Raw genomic sequence first — 21,247 nt, forward strand, 5'->3', positions numbered from 1 at the left:
GTCTTGGCGTGTGATTAATTTTGAATGGAAGGCTATAAAAATACGTTGTTGAGCTGCTGCCAGTTATCCTTGGTTAATCATAAATTTAGTGAAGGCTGAAGGGTAGATTTGAAGTACCAATGCAAATTGCGTTTTTAAACTAAGTAAAGGTATGCTCCCCCGGCACACATCAACCTGCAGCATAATGAGTATTGGAGCAAAAAATCCAGTGATATATGACGGAAGGAAAATTAAAGGTGCAGTATCGGCACTGCGTTGAAGTTGTAGTTGCCATGTAGCTGACTGCGGAAACTTGTGAATCGTCTAAGATTCAGCTACGATATAAATTTTATTCGACACATTTAGAGCAGTTTTCTCACTCCAATGAAGGAAACCATCGTGTTGTTTTAAGAAGATGCATTCAACTGCCGTTCTTCTTTACTTACAGAAGCACCATAGAGTCCTGTAAGTTGAAAACGTATTGCTTGCATTAGTGGGTTACTTAACAAATCCTGTATAAGTTAGATCCCGACCAATTGAATTTATCGAACAGCGATTTTCATTACGTTGGTTTTTCTTTCTTAATTGTCCCATATACTAGGCTCTTTTCACTCGTTTCATTTCCTTTTTCAAATATGAGAAAAATCAAAACAAACGATTTGACAGTTTGAGTACCGGTTGATCGCGTCGGTAGAAATTCAAGGCTACTGTGGTTGATTCATCTATATCACAGCCAATGTATGGAGGAAACAGCGCCTCTAGCGTTCTATTTCTAATACTTCTATTATATTTATTTATGCACTGAGCTAATTTCCTCGTTGAATGCTATATGGTAGTCATATACATCTGCACTATTAGATTTTCCTATGAAAATTACCATAGTATGAAAATGTATGTTTGATGTTATATGCGTAACATATGAGATGACTTTTCTGTATCCATGTCAGTGTTATATGCAAATATATTACGGTCTACGAACCGTGCGAGTAGGTGAATATCATTTGCATGTCTAGTATATGCTATCGTAGTGAAACTGAACATTTATATGTAAAAGCAGTATCTTCTGAGTGCATCCAATAAACTTTTTATTGATATTTCGAATAGTTGATACAAAATACTAACACATATTGTTTTTCAATGATTTCGTTCTTTTATTTCAAATTTATTATTTACCTGTTACTATTAACAACTTCTAAATTTCAATTTTTTTTGTTTGATCACCTATGGAAGAGCCCAGTATCTTGCCTAGTACGTTGTCGTTCACGAAGTCGGGTGTCCTTGAATGTTCATTATTTTCCTACAAAATAAACAAAATTCAAATCCGACATAAACATTTTCTCTTCAGTAATAATTTGTTAAAACATATGAAGCTTAAACTTACTTGTCATTGCCAAACAGGTCTTAATCTCAATGGTTCGATCCTTACAATGTCCATTGTATCGCTTGCATTTATGTGAAGAGACGTCGAGTAGTACATTCTGCAAAATGGAAAAAGGAACAATTAAAACCAACTTTATTGTCAAATCAATATAAAATACAAAACTTACCATTCTTAATTGAAAAAAAAAAAAAAATGTTTGCTTTTGCTAATTTTTCAGTAATTCTGTTGGTTCGCCTTCCGCTCTACATCTGTTGCCCTCACTGGGTAAAATAAAATCATAGTGATGACATGAAGTATACGCATATAAAAAACGCGATGTCGTTGAACCCGCTGAAACTATATACGAAACATGTACCGGTTATATGTCTCAAGCTTATAGCTTCAATGTAAGCCACCGACTATAATGTTTATGAGGACGCTGTTGAATTCAAAGAGTTTTGCGGATGATATGCATAGGAATCCATATAAATTTTAGGCAACGAGGATACAGTTGAATTAATATGAAATTTCTAATAAAATGGCCTGTTCGTTTTATTTCAGTGTGGGATTCTGATGTGAACAGGTCTATTCTGCAACTTCCCCGCCTTGTCATCTGTCCGACATCGGATTCCAAACAAAAATATTGACACGACCGACACGACACGCGTACGTAAAATAAAATAGTCGCTCAAAAGTTTTCTATTTTCTTTAGATTGCTAAATAATACTGAACTTTTAGAAACATGGATTTATATCTACTTATTGGTATTGCTGTTGCTCTGCTAGTGGTGCTTGTAACATTATTGTTCCTTTCGAAAGGAAAAGGCAAAACTGAAGACGGTAAGCTTGGCTGGTTTAGTGGAAACATTATGGACTTGGAACTCCCTTCATTTTTTCTGCTTTTTAGGCGCCCGACAGGATCAGGATGGGCGGGAAGCAAACGCACCGCCACGTCGCGCCCAGGTGGTCCGCAATCAACGGAACCGGGCCAGAGCAGCCGCCGTTGCGCCGGTTGAACAGAATGCAGCTGCTGCTGCAGATCCCGACGAGGAAGATGATGAGATTCCGCATGCGGGACAGGACTTAGGGGCCGAAAAGATGGGCGCCAAGAAGCGTGCCAAGCTGGAGGCCAAAGCGGAGAAGAAAGCGCAGCGGGAACAGGAGCTGAAAATGCGGGAGGATCAAAAGAAGAAGGATGCTTTGGCTGAGGAGGAAAGGAAACGACAAGAGGAAAAGGAGGCCGAAGAGGAGCGGAAACAGGAGGAGGCGGAGAGGAAAGCCCGAGAAGAAAGGGAAAGAAAGGAGCACGAGGAGTACCTAAGGATGAAGGAAGCTTTCAGCGTCGAGGAAGAGGGATTCGACCAGGAGGAGGACAACGATAAGCAAAACATGCTCCAAGAGTTTATCAACTTTGTTAAGGTAACATTCTAAGTAGATCAGTAATTTACTTACTAATGCATATCAATATCACTTTTAGGATAACAAAGTCGTCGTCCTAGAGGATTTAGCGGTACACTTCAAGCTAAAAACGCAGGCAGCCATCGATAGGATAATTGAGCTGCAGAAGGAAGGTCGTCTGAGTGGCGTCATTGATGATCGAGGAAAATTCATCTACATTTCCGAGGAAGAGCTTAATGCAGTTGCCAAATTCATCAAGCAACGAGGCAGAGTCTCGATTACGGAACTGGCAGAAAATAGCAGTAGTTTGATCAATTTGGCACCGGTTGCCACTGAAGTAAAATAAGCTGCCCAACAGGGTGAGTAGTGAACGTTTTGAGTTGAATTACAAAGTTTTCAAGTTGAATTGTCTACTCTTGTAAAATGATGGCGAAAGAAAGCCGCAGTTCAATAGAAATCGTCGAAGCCTTTTTTTTATCGTAATCGCTTGTTTCAAGTCTATTGAATAACTAAGTTTGTTGATTTCATTGGCGACTCGACTATTTGACCAAAACAGCATGAGAATTGATGACCGTACAATTCGTCGTTGCTGTGATTGACCAGAAGGATCGAAGGATCTTACCATATTTTTCAACAATTCCATTAAATAATAATATTACAAAGGCCACAACCTCGCGGGGAATATTATTAGTTGAGTTTTGGAAGCATTAGGAGAAATCTTCCATTTTTGCAAGTATGAAAAAAAAATATCCAAACTTTTGTGCAATCGACTACAGATGACATGCAGGCTTCGTCCTTTGGCGGAAAGGCCTGTGTCATCCGCAAACAAGGATTTTTGACATCCTTGAGGTAACTATTGGTCCCAAAATGCTGCCTCAGGAACACCAGCTCTTACAGGAAGTCTTTCAGACCTGGAGTTTTGATAACTAACCTGAAGTGTACGATTTGACAGATAACTTTGAATTATTCTAACAATGTATGTTGGAAAAATAAAGTTTTTAATTTTACGATCAAACCTTCATGCGAAACACTGTCCAGGGTGACCAGCGCACCGGGAAATCGGGAAAAAGCCGGGAATTTCGAATCACCGGGAGAAAACCGGGAAATATACGGGAATTTTAATTAGCACCGGGAAAATTTTGTATACCAAGTAATGTTTTAACCAGCACGATCTTAACTTAAGTGGATTTTTACAAAAGCTTCTGTATTCGAATCCCAAGTTTGTCAATAAAGTCAAGAACATATTCTTTACACAAATGTTATTATTTGCTCTAATCCAAAATTAAAAACTTTTGATGATAGTTTCTCTAAGCAAGCTTGCAATTCACTAAGATCAAATTAAATGCGTTTACAACCTTTGATATTCATTGAAGATTTGCCATTCACTTCTTGTTTGGGCTTGGTAAAAGTATTATAAAATCCTAATTCACTTCAGAATTATGACTGTTATTTTTTATCAGAAATAATTGTCCTGTGAAAATGTTCAAAATTTATGGGGATAAAACATAACAAAAAATTCTATGCTGATGACCATGGAACGAATTGTTGAACAATTGATAAATTCACTTTTATGTCTACCAAATCTGTGACCGTTTAAAATTTAAATTATGATTCATTCGAAGATTGACTTGATCCCATCATATAAACAAGAGCCAAACTTTTTTTGACACTGAACATAACATTTGCATAACAAATTCCACGATTAAAGTGACCAACATACCGTTTCATAGATCAAATTGGAATTTAGCAGAATCAGTATAAGCCCAGAAGATTTGAATGTGCAGCAAAATACCGGGTACCCCCGTTAGTTTGACCACTTTTACTTTGAACACTTTTTAATCTGTACCCCGTTAATTTCCACATCGTTCAGATTAAAAATGGTTCAAACCTCATTTAGCTCATGGAACGGAGTAAAGTGAAATGGAACGCTGTGGAACGGAATGCAGTATCAAAACATAACAGCCAAAGGGGTAACCAGTAGCACGGTTCTAGAGTGACTAAATGTTCAAACTAAAAATGAACCCCGATAATTTGCGTGAGGTACCGTTCAAATTAGCGGTGGTGCACGGTATATGATTTCCGTCTACCCCTAATAGAAATGCTTTGGTTTATGAAAAATCGCAATAATGTTTCTTAGTATATCATTAAGGCCGCAAGGGACGTCATCATAATCACCCTATCCATTTGAAGAAGCAAATCTCAAGAACCACTCCACATATCGATACGAAAAATGTATCACTATGATTCTATATATGTATTGCACAACCCAATACATTTCCAGCTTCATCGGTTCACTAAAACTTGAGATTTGCTCCCACAAAGTTTTGACAATAATTGTAAGAGTGAGACAAAAGATAGGGAAAATAACACGGTCTCCCGTGTCAGCTTAAACCGGGAATAGGTATTTTTGAAATACCGAGAAAAAAACGGGAATTTTAAATTGACCTTTCACTGGCTTTTTTCGAATGCTTTTTCTATGTCTAGAAGAGCAAGACTTGTAGAATAAATAGCCTTCAGATTTGTTGGAACGGATCAAATTTGTTACACGTAAAAGTTGATGAGTGGTCGAATGTCCATGGCGGAATCCGAACTGTTCATTGGCAAAAATTTAATTTTCGTTGATGTGTGCCATCATTCTGTTCAAATTGAAGCTATATTTTCAGCTTCAGAAACACCCAAAGTTTCAAATGACGAAAACAGTTTATGTTTTATACGCCTTCTTCTTTCTGGCGTTACGTTCCCACTGGGACAGAGCCTGCTTCTCAGCTAGTGTTCTTATGAGCACTTCCACAGTTGTTAACTGAGAGCTTACTATGCCAATGACCATTTTTGCATGCGTATATCGTGTGGCAGGTACGAAGATACTCTATGCCCTGGGAAGTCGAGAAAATTTCCAACCCGAAAAGACCCTCGACCGGTGGGTTTCGAACCCACGACCCTCAGCTTGGTCTTGCTGAATAGCTGCGCGTTTACCGCTACGGCTATCTGGGCCCTAATCGGCCCTATACGCCTATGAATAATGATTGCCCCATCAAGTCGATCATTACGATAAACAAAAAAAGTTAGGATCTTTTTTTAGTTTGGATCCAGGTTTTAATTATGTTTCACTAATAACTGCTATATGCACGTTATTAGCTGTAAGAAAATTAAACAGCTCGTCCTCTTTACCATTCAAAGAACGAGCATTCCAATTTAAAATATTTGAATTATTATTTATTGGATCCATTAGAAAAACGTAATCCAATAACAATTTGATTAGTAAATTCTACACCGACTTGGACTGCCTCAGTCATAGTGGTAGCTTTGAACATTGCATCAATCATTAGATTCAATTGTTCAGTTAGAAAATTAAAATCAGAGGTACATATCAAATGGGTACATTATCTGATGATTTTCCGTTAGAATTTTCGATAGACGAAGAGGCGGAGTAGAAGTTTCCTGTGGCGGTAGGGTTTTTTTTATTTGATTTGAAACAATTAGAATGAGTACTCATAGTATGAATAGGGGCGGAGTTCAAATTACCTGCTACGATACCGGCAACGGATTTTCCTTGGGTAGATACATTCAAAATTAAAAGATTCGAACGGCTACCCCTCGGATTGAAATTAGTTTGTGAATGAGCATCTACCTGATGGGTATGATTACCAATCCGATGATTCCGATCGTTAACTGAAAAATGAGCATTGTTTGATACTCTACCAGGGAAATTCCGGAAACGACCGTTATCGTAACGGATATTACTGTTCACCTGCCTGACACGAGCCTCGACGACTAGCCTACGCGAAGGGCTAGCCCAAAAATTTGTCTTATGATTGCCCCCGCAATTCAAGCATATGTATATACTTGATGGTATCTTCCTTCACTGGACAGACGTCCTTAGCGTGAGAAGAACCTCCGCAAATCATGCATTTAGCATCACTGCGGAAATTTTTTGTACCATGACCCTACTTTTGGCACCGACGGCACTGATTGGGGTTCTGGTAATTTCCTCCAGGTTTCTGGAAATGTTCCCATGACATACGGACATCGAACATAAATAGATAGATCGAAAATAAATATTTGGGTATTAGAGGGTTAATAATCTATATTAGTATTGGGGAACCGTAAAACTCGCGGTTTGGCCGAGGTTAAGGATAACAAAAAAAAAATGAGGAAATTATAGGTTTAAGGTTTACACGATGACGTTCAGCGTAGTAGTGAGTATTGTTGTTGCTGCAGGTCAACCGTAGAGTGGACATAACGACAACCTGTAGCGGTACAAACAAACGTATTTCGAGGGGACAAACGAACCAGAAGATCGTAGCAGGCTGCGCGCGCGGATGGATGTGTTTTTGCTTTTGCTGTCACGTTTTGTCTCGGTTCCTAGATTTTTTTCTAATTCGGCAGGTGAGAATAGTGTGCTATGCCACCCCGAAGATATTTCGATGTGAGAAAAATTGTGAGAATTGTCCCAATTGTTGTTGGGAAAAGATTTATTTCGATTCCGCGTTATTTACAAGTTCGAATTGATAAAAATGAATCGGCTGATGGTGCTATGCCACCCGGCAATAATGTGAAGAAAATCCATCTGTGAAGTGACTACAAATGCTTGTAAAAATTGAAATGTTTGAGAAAACGGAGTTGTGCATAATGTGTGTTTTTTCTGCGCTTCAGGAAAAGTTTTGTTCCGGGTTAGCCGAAGCCGCGGGGCTATTTTTGCGTCCATGTGAGAATATTCTTCTCGATTACCACGTTTGGATGGTGCGTGGTGAAGCTTGTTTGTTTTTGCATCTCCGAACGCAATCCTTCTATGTATTGATAAGAACCAGAGTGTGACTTCAAACTGAAAGGAAATGTTGAGTAATAGTACAATTTCATTGGTTTCATTTTGTGAGCGTCGCGTTACGTTTATCTCCTAACAGGGTTCTGAAAATGAGTCGCGTTTCGCGCAAAAAGCATTTTTTTGTTTTTATTGACAAAACCGGTAGTTGCTTTCAGGTTTCGGAAAAAAAATGCTAGTATTATTATTTGTTAAACACATTCGACATTCTGCCTCACAGTGGAGTAATTGGATCAAACACTGGTTTAAAATTATTTCAATGTTTCTGTGAAACCTTTTGAGGACGTCGTGCTTAGTAAGAGCATAGATGGCGCTTAGGGTCACCATATAATTTTAACTAAATTCGTTGCATGCAACAATATTTTGATGTTTCTGTAATTTTTTAAGAATGTTTTCGGTACAGTGCTTTCGGATGGCGGAGGGAATAATCATGAATTTTGACACATGGTAGAATGATTGAATTTGATTGTAAAATAAAATTATGTAAACCTTAAAAAAAGTATGCTTTCGGAAAAGTCGACAAGCAGACGTTTATGGTTTAGCCAAAATTCATTAACACACGATCTGATGAATGGGTAAAATTATTAAAAAGATTTTATGAATATTGTTTCAGAAATTTGTAGAAGACCATAATACAGGGTGTCTACTACCTGGAGCCGTAGCGGTAAACGCGCAGCTATTCAGCATGACCATGCTGAGGGTCGTGGGTTCGAATCCCGCTGGTCGAGGATCTTTTCGTAAAGGAAATTTTCTCGATTCCCAGGGCATAGAGTATCTTCGTACCTGCCACACGATATACACATGGAAAAATGGCCAATCGGCAAAGAAAGCTCTCAGTTAATAACTGTGGAAGTGCTCATAAGAACACTAATCTGAGAAGCAGGCTTTGTCCCAGTTGGGACGTAACGCCAGAAAGAAGAACTACCTGGGAAAACCTGGAATTCTCAGGGAATTTTATTTAACCTGGAAAAAACCCTGAATTCTCAGGAAACTTTGGCTACACTCAGGGAAATAATTTTGAAACAGTAATTCATGGTTGAATACGTCCACGATTGACTATTTCGAAACTATTTTTGCTTTTTTATTTAATATAAAAAATTCGGCTGCGCCGCTCAAAAATGCTACTTGTACTATTCACTTCATTAATAAACGTTTTCCGTGAAATGCTTTCAAATAATCCACCATATATTTATCATAAAGTACTAAAATCATCGATTATCCGTAGTCCCGAAAAAAAATGTCTGATTATTGCAGGTTACGAATCTGTATGATTAAAATTTTCAAAGGTAGCAGAAATATTACACAGCTTAACAAAGTAACATTTTTGCGTGTCTCAAAGATTATGTGCCTAGTAAATTTGGGGTTGGTGAATTTGAAGCTAATTTCGAAAATGTTCCAGCACATTACAATTTTGAGCTACGGGTCCTCAAAGTTTTATAAAATGCTGGTTTTTTAATGTTGGAAGTTAAACTATGATTGGTATATAGTGATCTAACCCACCAATAATCATCAGAATAGGATTCAATTTGGTTGGAATGCACGAATAAATGTTGAATAAATTGATTTTTTCAACATGCCGCCATCGTCACACAAAATTATTCGTTCCTATATTATATGGCAACTGGCAAGATACCATACTTTTCTAATGCATCATCAAATAACTTTTGAGCTTTGAAAGTATTATGAAATTTATTGAAAAGTATTCTCTTACACATTAACTTTGAATATTTTAGTAAACTAAGCAAATAAATCTTCATATAAGCTGGTTCTTGCATATGTAATTTGATTTGATTGTAGTCGTTAAACAATGCATTTTAACACCCAATATCTCAAAAACTTAAAAATATTTTTAAAAACAGGCATGGTTTCAGTAATTCTAATTTAAGTAAATAGCATGATGATGATGATTATTTTTATTATTATTATTTATTTGCGACACTTCAACATTATTTTGGCATTCGTGTCGATTTTTTTGGTGATCGAAACAAAGGTACTTGGTTTCTATTTCAATGCCAGCCTTGAAAAAGTTTTTATTTTTGAAGAAAGAGCTCTAAAGTCTCTGTTTTGAACAAAATGGTCTCCAAAGTCACTATATTCATTATATTGCTTGCAGTTAATCCTGATGCAAAATTATACACAGTAACATTCAGAGACTATAATGCGACTACTCAACAGGCTCATCTAGATTTTTTTATCAGATCCCTCGAAGATAAGCTTCAAGAAATATCCCAGTAATTCCAAGTGATTTGATCTGGAATACTGTCAATGTCATCTAGATTTTTTTTCTCTCTACCAATCATCCCAGAAATTCATCCAGCGGTTTTTCGAAGGCTGCTTAAAGGAATTTCTCCAGATTGTGCTGCCGTAATTTCTTCATTTATTTCTTTGGTTTATTTTTTCGAAAACTATCCTAAACTATGCACTAATTCTTCAATCGATTCCTCCAGTTGTTGCTCTGAAGAATTTTCCAAAGATCCATACACAGAAATTTCTTCAAGAAAAACCACAAAGATTTATTCCATAGTGAAATATATTAGATCACTCCATTTAGATTCCATAATTATAGCAAATAGAAATTAGCTATAGATGTCAGTGTCTCCTATCTCCTATCTTGATTGTAAACAATTATCTTGCTTTATTCAAATGATATCCGGTCCTACTCCTATATAAGGCCTGCACAATTTAGACTAAGCCTCTTTTGTATTTCGACTGTATAATAAACCACATTGGTAAGTGTATAGAGCGGTCTCGTCTTTCATTCCTCCGTCCATACAGATCAGTTGGCGACGAGGTAATCGGTAGCGCGTGTTCGTAGTTTGTGTAGTGAGTCGGTCAGTGCGTCTAAAGTCAATCACGTGGTCGTGAAGTCATGACAAGTGTCGAAGGAAGCAGTAAAGGTGAAAATTCGAAATCTGCAATACCGGTGATCGTAAATCGTGGAGGAATGATCGGAAGCATTGAGCCTTACGTCCCTGGTGAGTGCTTCGGAGAGTACAAAGAGCGTCTCGAACTATTTTTCGAGTTAAACGATGTGATCGAAAGCAAGCGCGTGGCTATGCTAATCACATTGATCGGTCCGGAAACGTACAAGATTTTGAAGTCGTTAGTGATCCCCGCGGAACCTAAAACGAAAAGTTTTGAAGAACTGGTGACCGCGTTAACAGGCCATTTTGCGCCAACAGTGAATGTGATTGCAGAAAGGTACAAGTTCCACCAGTGTGTGCAAGCATCGTCAGAATCTATCGCGGAGTACATTGTCGCGATAAAAGCACGTGCTCAGTCGTGTAAGTTTGATAATTTCCTGGATGACGCTTTGCGGGATAGGTTTGTGGCTGGAATCCAAAGTTCGGGTTTACGAGCAGTTCTTCTGAAAGAGAAAAACCTAACGTTTCAGTCCGCGTGTGATTTAGCCTTGAACTACGAAATGGCTGAGTCCGGCAACACCATGTTGCAGCATTCGTCGCAGCAGTATGTGAAAAGGTTAGGTTTCAAGCAGTCACGTGTTAAAGAAGAAAAAACGGTACCGCAAGTGAGCAAGAGTGATATCCGGAAAACGTGCCATTTGTGTGGAAAATCGCACGAACCAAAGGACTGTCCAGCACGTAACTGGGAGTGTTTTTCGTGCGGGAAGAAAGGACATACGTCGTTGGTATGTAGATCCAAGCCGAAGAAAAACGTGAAAAGTGTGCTGAAAAAATCATCGAGAATCCACGAGGTCAAGCAAAAAGTGGCCGATAGTGAAGAAGAAGGAGAATTTTTCGCTATGAAGTTGATTGAAGAAGAAGAATGTCCAGATCCAGCGTCCGTCAACGTAGTCAGCGAGGTCTGCAAGCCGTCAAGCAGTGCGAGTCCTGTAGCCAAGATGGAGGTGCTCATAGAGGAAAAGTCGGTCGTCATGGAGGTCGACACTGGAGCTAGTGCGTCAGTCATACCACTAGAAAGGTATTTATCGCTATTCAGTGAAATCCCAGTCCAAAAATGTTCAAAAACGTTTGTAACGCTAACAGGAGATAAGATTCAGATAAGTGGTCAGATTAAGGTTAGGGTTAGGCTACCAGGAAGTTCACGTGCTATTGAGTTAGAACTTGTCATTTGCGAGTGTAAAAAGCCGTCTGTATCGAAAATGCCATTGATTGGTCGTCCTTGGCTCGATAGTTTGGTCCCCGAGTGGAGGCAATTGTTCGATTCTGGTGTGTCACGAATCCAGTTGTTGAGCAGTAAGTCTGTCGATTTGGTTAGCATCCAAAAACGATTCCCAAATGTGCTTTCTCGTAGTCTATCTGATAGTATCGTTGGTTATGAGGCGGAAATAGTGCTAAAACCAGATGCCGTCCCAATATTCCACAAAGCGTATACGGTCCCTTTTGGAATTAGAGAAAGAGTGGAACATGAGCTAGATCGAATGTGTCGTGAAGGTGTGATAGTTCCGGTAAAGTCTAGTCCGTGGGCCTCTCCAATTGTAGTAGTGCCAAAGTCCGATTCTGTTCGTATTTGTATCGATTGTAAAGTCACGATCAATAAGTTTATCGAAACCGAACATTACCCCCTTCCGCGCAGCGATGATCTGTTCGCTAGTTTGGCAAATTTCAATTGTTTCTGTGTGATTGATCTCTCAAGAGCCTATCTACAGCTCAAAGTGTCTGAGAAGTCCCGTCAGTATTTAACGATCAACACACATAAGGGTTTGTATCAGTATACGCGATTACCTTTTGGTGTGTCTAGTGCCCCTTCGATTTTTCAGTCCGTTATTGATAGGGTGTTGCAAGGTGTCCCTGGTACAAAAGTTTACCTCGACGACATAATAATTGGTGGTAGCACCCTAGAGGAGTGCAAAGCTCGACTCTCGGAAGTTCTAAGTCGTTTGAATGTCCATCATGTGAAAATTAATCTCGAGAAGTGCAAATACTTCGAGGAGTCTGTTGATTTCTTAGGTCACACAATCAGCTTTAACACCATTCGTCCAAATTCAGAAAAGGTCGTGGCTATTGTGAACGCCCCAGTTCCTAAGTCCGTTGTAGAGCTTCAAGCATATTTAGGATTGTTGAATTACTATGGCAGATTCATCCCTAGATTGTCAGAGGAATTGCGAGTGCTGTACAATTTGCTCAAAAAAGGCACCAAGTTTAACTGGAGTCCTCTTTGTCAGTCCACTTTTGTGAGAAGTAAACAGTTGATACTGGATCATGATGTCCTAACTCTGTATGATCCAGATAAGGAAATAGTAGTCTGTGCCGATGGAAGTCCGCTTGGTGTTGGTGCAATACTATCACACGTCGTAGATGGTGTTGAACGTCCAGTCCTATTTGCATCTAGTACCCTTTCTCCAGCTGAGCGTAATTATTCTCAATTACATCGAGAAGCACTTGCGATAATATTTGCAGTGACTCGTTTTCACAAATACTTGTACGGAAAAAGCTTTACTCTTTGCTCAGATTCTGAAGCCCTGAAAGAGATATTCAACCCAACAAAAGGTACATCTATTGTTTCTGCGTCAAGGTTACAGCGTTGGTCAGTCACATTGTCTATGTACAAGTACAAGTTCATCCATCGTCCGGCACGAGAGATGCGCCATGTTGATGCATTATCTAGATTGCCGTTACCAGATCCTACTGGTATTGATGATGAGTCTATACATCGTCTGTCTGAAAACTGTCCACTTGATTTTGAAAAGATTAGAGATGCGCAAAAGCGTGATCAGTTGGTCCAGAAGTTAGTTGCCTGCGTACATGATGATTGGCCCAAAAAGTCCCTGATTGTTTGCAAGTTTATTACAAAATCCGTAACAACTTTAGCATTGAAGATGATGCTTTGTTCTACATTGATCGGATTGTTGTTCCAGAAAGCCTCAAAAGAAGTGTTTTAACTGTTGTACATGAGCCTCATTGCGGTATAGTGCGTATGAAAATGAATGCTAGGTCGTATGTGTGGTGGAAAAACATCAATGATGACATTGACAATTTTGTTGCTTCATGTCTTACTTGTCAGCAAACACAAAACTCAAAATGCGCGAGAGATACCGTTGAGTGGCCAGAGTCGGTTAGACCGTTTCAAAGAATTCATGTCGATTTCTTTCATTTTGAGAAGTTTACTTGTTTGGTCATAGTCGATTCATATTCAAAGTTCATTGACGTGAAAGAAATGAACAAAACTAATGCTGCATAAACAATATGCAAGATGAGGGAATTCTTCGCGTATTTTGGTTTGCCTGATCAGATTGTGTCTGACAACGGTCCCCCTTTTGGTTCCAAGGAATTCGTTGAGTTTGGAGAGCAAAATGGTATCAAAATGACTCGAATACCCCCGTACCATCCAGAGAGTAAAGGATTGGCTGAACGGGCTGTACAGACTGTCAAAGGAGTTTTGAAAAAGGTATATCTGGATTCATCGAACTGTCGAAAGCTTCCCCTGTCCGAAATAATTTGCAAGTTCTTGATCACTTACAATAATACCCCCTCAACAGTGACAGGGAAAGCTCCAAATGACATGATCTACTCATATAAGCCAAGAACATTACTAACTAAAATTAATCCAAAGCATAATGAGAAAATAATTAATGAAACAGGTTGTAAATCAAAAGTAATTTATGTACAAAAACAAGAAAAGAAGATTAATGACGAAACATTCAAAATTAATGAAAAAGTAATGTACAGAAATGTGTTAAAAAATTATGTTAAATGGATTCCTGCAAGAGTTGTGAAGAGAGTCAGTCTTTGTACATATTTGATTAATGTAAATGACAATGTTAAATTTGTGCACAGAAATCAGATTAGGAAGTCTAGTTTAGATGACAAGTTCCATCCTGAATATTTGATTCATAATAATGATTTTATTAGAAAAGAAACGACAAATGAAGATACTGAGCTCAAGCATAAAAGAAAAGAAGCGAAATTGAATTCGCCTAAAAAGGTCAGAAGATCAAGTCGAATTAGGAAACGGCCTTTGAGATTTGGTTTCAAAAGTTATATGAAATATTGATAGTCGAATATAAGAATCTTCAAAAGTGGGAGGATGAAATATATTAGATCACTCCATTTAGATTCCATAATTATAGCAAATAGAAATTAGCTATAGATGTCAGTGTCTCCTGTCTCCTATCTTGATTGTAAACAATTATCTTGCTTTATTCAAATGATATCCGGTCCTACTCCTATATATGGCCTGCACAATTTAGACTAAGCCTCTTTTGTATTTCGACTGTATAATAAACCACATTGGTAAGTGTATAGAGCGGTCTCGTCTTTCATTCCTCCGTCCATACAGATCACATAGTTTTGAAGAAATTCGCCTAGAAATTTTACCAAGGAACCCCACAAGAATTCCTACGCTTTTTCATGTGAATTCCTTTAGAGTTCATGGTTACTTTCAGGAATTGCTCCAACAGTTTCTCGAGGGGTTGTTCGAGGGAATCTATTAGGAAGGAAGGATTTCCCAATAAACTGTATCGTCGATTCATCAGAATGCTCCTACAGTTTTTTTTTCTAGGAATTTCTTCAGCATTTTATCCAAACGTTTTCCAAAGAATTTCTCGAATAAAAAACACTTAGAATTTTCTAAAGTTTATTTAAGGTTCCACACCAGTTACCACCACTGCAAATTTTCCAGTAATTACTCCCACCATTCTTACACAAACTTCATTGGGAATTCCTTCCGATGTTATTCAAGGAATATGAATTCAGAAAATCCTACGAGATAAGCTATTCGATTGATTTTTGTTTTCAGTATCTGAACAGTTGATCTAGCAAATCTTCTAAAACTTCCTCATTCATTCAGGTTCATGTTCATTCAGGGATCCTTGTTCATTAAGAGTTATGTACTTTAAACCACTTTAAACCTTACACATCAGTGTTTCTAAAATATTACTCGTCCAGATATTCTGAAAAAAAAAACAAGAAATTTCTCTGGAGATATACTTTTAAACATGCCTGAACATAATATTCGAAGGCTTACTTGGGAAATATCTCAAAAAATACTGGAGTAATTCCGTAAGAAACCTTAGAATGAATCTCTAGGGTACATCCAGATAGTATCCATAGAGAAATTTTAAGTTGAAATGTTAAGGATTTCCTGAAAACAATGTTGTAGGGAATTCTTAGAAAGACCCACAGGTGCTTTCTGGAGAAGATATTGTTTTTTAGATGTTCTAAACGAGTATTTTTGAGAGTGTCCAAAAGGAAGCGATGGAAAAATCATTGCATAAAAGTCTGGAGGACTTAAGACTTTGCTGAAGATATTTTGGATAAATTTCTAATGAAATCTCTGAGGTGTTTTCTGTGGTTCTCCTTCGAAAAATCCATGTTAGGTTAGAATAGGTTTCCAGAATGAAGTTGTAGGGGGAATTCCTTGGGAAATACTCACTAAAGAAATCTTTTTTTTTTTTTTTGATCAAGTGTTTTGAAGCCATTTAAGACCTACTATTAGAAATGAATTCAAATTCATTCAAAATTAGTAATTCAATAATCATTAGTATTTAAGAGTTTTTCTTGAGCCTGGAATTATTTCTTAAGACCTGGAAAAACCTGGAAATATCAGGGAATTTCATTTCAGTAAACGAGTAGACACCCTGTAATAGCTTCCTAATGATGGGCTGAAAAATCTGTAAAGCTGCTGTACGTAGGGGTAATTGCACTTTTTTTGGGTTCAATTTTTAACCGTCCATTTGATCTTTTTAAAGGTGATGTACATTCGATTTTTATACTCTGCTGGTTCAAACATTGCGTGACTAATGGTGGTCTGATGTATACGGAATTTTGCCGCACAGGGGTGTAATTGAACTTGATATTGGGCCAATAATATTTCAAAGTATCCATGTAGTATTTTGAGGATCATGTTTTAGCAAAATTGTTAAGGATGTTCTGAATATCATGGAATTCTATTGCACAGAGGAGTTATTAGATCAGATTATAAGACGAAACTGTGAATACATTTTAACTCATAAAATTTAATTCCTTAATTATTCAACCGATTGTTTGAGCTTTTGGTCTTGTTTTAAGAAGCGACCCAAATCTTATCAGAAAGGTGCCGGCTGCTTGTGTAGCATGGTCACTTTTTTGTAAATATTATTTTAAGATTTATTCAATTTAAATATAGATGTACATAAATTGTTATATAATTTTTTTTCATGTTCTTCAATGTTAATTTATTTTTTCATATTATCATATATTATTGCATTGTTAAAACTAACAAATTCAATAGTTCACTTAAATATATTCGATATTCAATGTCACAGTTCAGAATGAAATGCACCTTTCCAAAACCGCATACAAAATGGAAGACTGCGTGATTTTTTTTTTGTGTCGCGGTGTGTTTAATTTGGTAATTCTTTGAAAATGTGAGAAGTCTTTTTATATTAGAAATAATGTTACTTTTTGTTCCTTTCTGTAGTGTAGTAAAGTTTGTTAGCCTAAGTTCGAAAGGTTACGTACGGTCAAGCTAGTTTGTGTGTGCGTTTGTGAATAAGAAAAGGTAATTGTGATTTTTTTTGTAGTGTGGAGAATTTTTTGTTAATGTGTCGAACAGCCGTTCGACGGCTAAACGCTGCTCTCGACCCCACGCTTCAGCGTTCAAAAGTCCCGGTTTGAGGGTGTAGTATCCGAGAAATGTATCTGCACAACATTCGGCCGATTCAGTCATTAGTCGATTCTCTACGGCTGAAAATTACACTGCCGCTTTCCATCACTACCGTCGATGTTAAATTAAATATACCAGCTCTAGCTACCACAAAGGGGAAAGCCGGAAGGGAACAAACCGTTCCGACAGAGACCACCATTTCTATTACCTCGTGGACAGGCCACGTGTGAAGCCCCCGACGATCCCCTCCGTCGTCAACTGCGTCATTCGTCACCGACGCATGTGATTTCCGGCATGCGACACTTCATCAAGAGGAAATCCAAAAAGTCGCAGTTCGTTGCCGTATTTGGGATGGTAGTCGCAATACCACCATCGTCGATGCGCTAAATCCGGAATCCTGCTTTGCCGTCGCATTCTTCGTCCGGCACTTCTACTTTGCCGGTGCATTCTTAACCGTCGCTTCTGATTTGCCGGCGGCATTCATCGCAGTAAAAACCAAAACCAACTAACCATGCGCATGCGTTAAACTCCAAACAACTAACCAAGCTCGGAAAGATGAAAGTGATCGTTGAACATCGATAGAAGTAAGATAGAAAAACCGCACACACATTAGGGAAAGTAGGAAGAAGAATGAAGATGAAAGGAACACACAATTATGAATAAAAACCTAGGTTACCAAATTTGAATAACCTTCTAAATGTTTTTGCTGTTCTCAACCAAATTATGTATTTTTGTAGTATGTTAAAGCTTTCTCTGTAACAGTTTTTGGTCTTCGAGATTTCTCACGTTTCGCGTCTACCTGTTTCTTTTTCTGTTTTTTTGTACGCCAGGATAGACTACCTGGGAAATCAGTCTCTCCACTCACGTGTCTAAACGGACAGGGAAATTTGGATTAGCGAGTTCCACCAGTGATGATACTCGTGAGTGGTGTCTTTTTGTGTTGGTAGAACGACGGTCAGCATCAACTATTTTTTGAGAATCGCTTGAGGCGACCTCTATAACTGAGAAATCTCGATCCACTATACCTTTTGAGTTTTCTGTATCGTTTCCTAAATTGCCATTTGGACTCTTATAAAACAAACCCGCTGTTCGGGCAACATTGCCCATTCGTTTCACATAACATAAATGCACCTGGCAACTCTGCACAGGAGAAGAAAACAAATCAACTTTTGTAACAACAAAGTTCGTAATAAATTCGAGAAAGCAAGTCGGAATCAAAATTACATCCGTGTCTTTTTATTGGCTTTTTTTTCCGGTTTACTCCGCGATATTCTGTGGTGTTCGGCGATTTTTAGTTCAAGGTCCAACAAATGGTCCTTCTGCGTCGGATAGTTGTTCGTGAATCGCGGTAAAATGTCGAAATTAATCAATCGCCGAAACGCCCTTCTGGCACAAGTGAAGTGGGAGCTATCAGCAGCAGAAAAGCTTCAGGAGCGGAAGGCATCTTATGGGGAAGCAGCCGATCGATTACAGCAGTTAGCGGAGCTTGCTAAAAACTTCCGGCAAACGCAGAATGAGATCGAGGAGTGTCAAATCGATCCGGAGGCGATTGCATCGGTGTTCAATTTCCGAGAAGAGTTTGTTTTTCATGCTACTACCGAGCAAAAGACGTCATTGAAGGTTATGCGAGCCAATTCAGGGGCCACGGTCAGGACGATGACGAGTTTTCAAACCCCAGTGACCGAACGATGGCCGGTTCCTGCAAAGACCTCCGTGAAGCGATGCAGATGCTGTTGGAGACACAGCGAGCCTTATTGTTGAGTCAATCGTCGGCGAGTAGGAACGTGATGCAGATTCGAGACAACATGAACGCAGCCAGTGATGACGAACAATTGTTGAACCGGGCACCGCTGAACGTAAAACTTCCTACGATCAGTGTGCCGATATTCCACGGGGACCGAAAATCCTGGAGCTCTTTCAAGGACATCTTTGAGACCACGATTCACAACCGAACGGACGTGAGAGACTCGGTGAAAATGCAGTTTTTGGTATCATTCCTTGAGGGTGACGCGAAACAATTGATCAATTCGTTTCCTATTTCGGATGCCAATTACGCTGAAGCATGGGACACTTTGACAAACTATTACGACAAGAAAAAGTTCACTGTTTTCGCCCTCATCCGTGAGTTTGTCGACCAGCCGGAGATTCGCAGTGTCACTTCCACCAGTCTACGCAAAATTGTCACTACTTCTGATGAGGTAGTCCGGCAGCTGAATGCATTAGGGGCAGAATTCAACACTCGTGATCCGTGGCTCATTCACCTTCTATTGGAGAAGTTAGACGGTGAAACGCGTTCTCTATGAGCGCAAAAAATCGTAGATGCTGAGAATCCTACCTTTGAAGATTTTCTTAAGTTTCTGGACAATCGCTGGGACGCGTTGGAGACGTGCACAGCATTCAGCAAGAAGGCAGTAGCGGATGACGTGAAGAAAGGTGCAGTGAAAAAGGCACCTCAGTCGGAGAAGAAAGCTGCAACAGAAGTGAAAAAGTGCGCGAAATGCTCTAGTGAGCATCCGATCTATCTTTGCGATGACTTTAAAAAACTAAATGTGCAGTGCAGACGTGAATTCGCACAGAAAGCAAAACTGTGCTATAACTGTTTGCGTCCATCTCATTCAGTGAAGATGTGTTCCTCGAAATCAGTGTGCCATAACGGAGAATGCAAACAGCGACATCACACGCTTCTGTGCACCAAGGAGGTGGTGCAGGATCAACCAACCGATCGAACGAGTGACGTGCAGCCTCAGGCTCAGCAGACCGTGCAGCAGCGAGAAGGAACCATCAACTCGATGGTAGCTCAAGTGCCAGCCATATCTGCGCCCAAGGTATCAGTTCTACCTACGGCTTTGATCTGTGTGAGAGCAGCAAACGGAAAGTTTACGAAGATTCGTGCATTAATCGATTCTGGTTCAGAAGCGTCGCTGATTTCAGAGGCTAGTGTCAACAAGCTACGTCTGCCACGATCTAATGGGAAATTTGTGGTTTCCGGTTTGGGCCAACAACAAGCAGGAACAACGCGTGGAGTTGTAGAGCTAGTAATAGCAAACCGGTTCCGTGAGGAGGTGATCCTTCGAACGAAAGCTTTTGTGATGAACAAGCTCACGTCAACGTTACCGTCACAGCACCTGAGTCTGGAAACGAGTCTTCTAAGTGAAGAAGTTCAGCGCAATCTTGTCGACCCGGAATTCAACCGGCCGGGTCCAATTGACGTCGTTTTGGGCTCCGATGTGTTTTTGCTCGTACTTAGAGCTGGCCAAGTACGCAATAGTTCTTGTGTTCCAGTTGCCCAAAATACAATCTTTGGGCTTTTCGTGTCGGGAAATCAAGCGGTTTACACGACTGGTTTGCAGAGCAACTTTACAATCGTTAATTTGCACACGGAGTTGGATATCAATCGATCGTTGCGTCAATTTTGGGAGCAGGAGGAGGTTCTCAAGCCACAGCAGCTTACTCCTTCTGAAGAGAAAGTGGTCGCTTACTTCAAGTCCACCGTGTCACGAGATGAGATGGGTCGCTTTGTCGTGCGACTTCCGTTCGACGACTCAAAGCCGGCTCTTGGTGAGTCGCTTACTGCTGCAATGAGACGACTGAGAACGATGGAGAGGCGCTTCCAACGAGAGCCTGCGTTTGGCAAACAGTATTCGGACTTCATTCGAGAGTATTTAGCCCTGAACCATATGAAAGAGATACCTGCTAGTGAAATCGGCGTAGACGTCAGCAAAAGCTTCTACCTGCCTCACCACGCGGTGGTGAAGTCCGAAAGTACAACTACAAAATTGCGCGTTGTTTTTTACGCCTCTTGTGCGACAGGATCGGGAGTGTCCCTCAACGATCGATTATTGACAGGACCTAATGTCAACCAGGACCTCTCCGTCTTTCTACGTTTTCGGATGCATAAGATAGCGATTGCAGGTGACGTAGAAAAGATGTATCGCCAGGTCTGGATACATCCAGAAGATCGAGATTATCAGCGTATTATTTGGCGTGAAAATCAGGATCAACCAGTGAAGCACTATCGTTTATGCACCGTGACGTACGGTACTAGTGCAGCGCCTTATTTGGCCATCGAAGCAATGAAGGAGGCTGCACGAAACTACAGCACGGTGTACCCGGAGGCTGCAGAAT

General features: G+C 39.5%; 1 protein-coding gene across 2 annotated transcripts; it reads left to right on the forward strand.

The window, feature by feature from the left end:
• Positions 1-1,894: 1,894 nt before the first annotated feature.
• Positions 1,895-3,142, forward strand: LOC110678951 (DDRGK domain-containing protein 1). 2 transcript variants are annotated; one of them, XM_021852674.1, is made up of 4 exons: positions 1,895-2,005; positions 2,078-2,178; positions 2,246-2,757; positions 2,816-3,142. In XM_021852674.1, exons 2-4 carry the CDS (start codon positions 2,082-2,084, stop codon positions 3,080-3,082), a joined length of 876 nt encoding a protein of 291 aa, XP_021708366.1. In that variant the 5' UTR covers positions 1,895-2,005; positions 2,078-2,081; the 3' UTR covers positions 3,083-3,142. The 2 variants fall into 2 exon arrangements, with proteins under 2 accessions (XP_021708366.1, XP_021708365.1); XM_021852673.1 differs by having other exon boundaries at positions 1,967-2,178.
• Positions 3,143-21,247: the final 18,105 nt, after the last annotated feature.

Source organism: Aedes aegypti, chromosome 3, assembly GCF_002204515.2.
Source record: "Aedes aegypti strain LVP_AGWG chromosome 3, AaegL5.0 Primary Assembly, whole genome shotgun sequence".
NCBI lineage: Eukaryota > Metazoa > Arthropoda > Insecta > Diptera > Culicidae > Aedes > Aedes aegypti.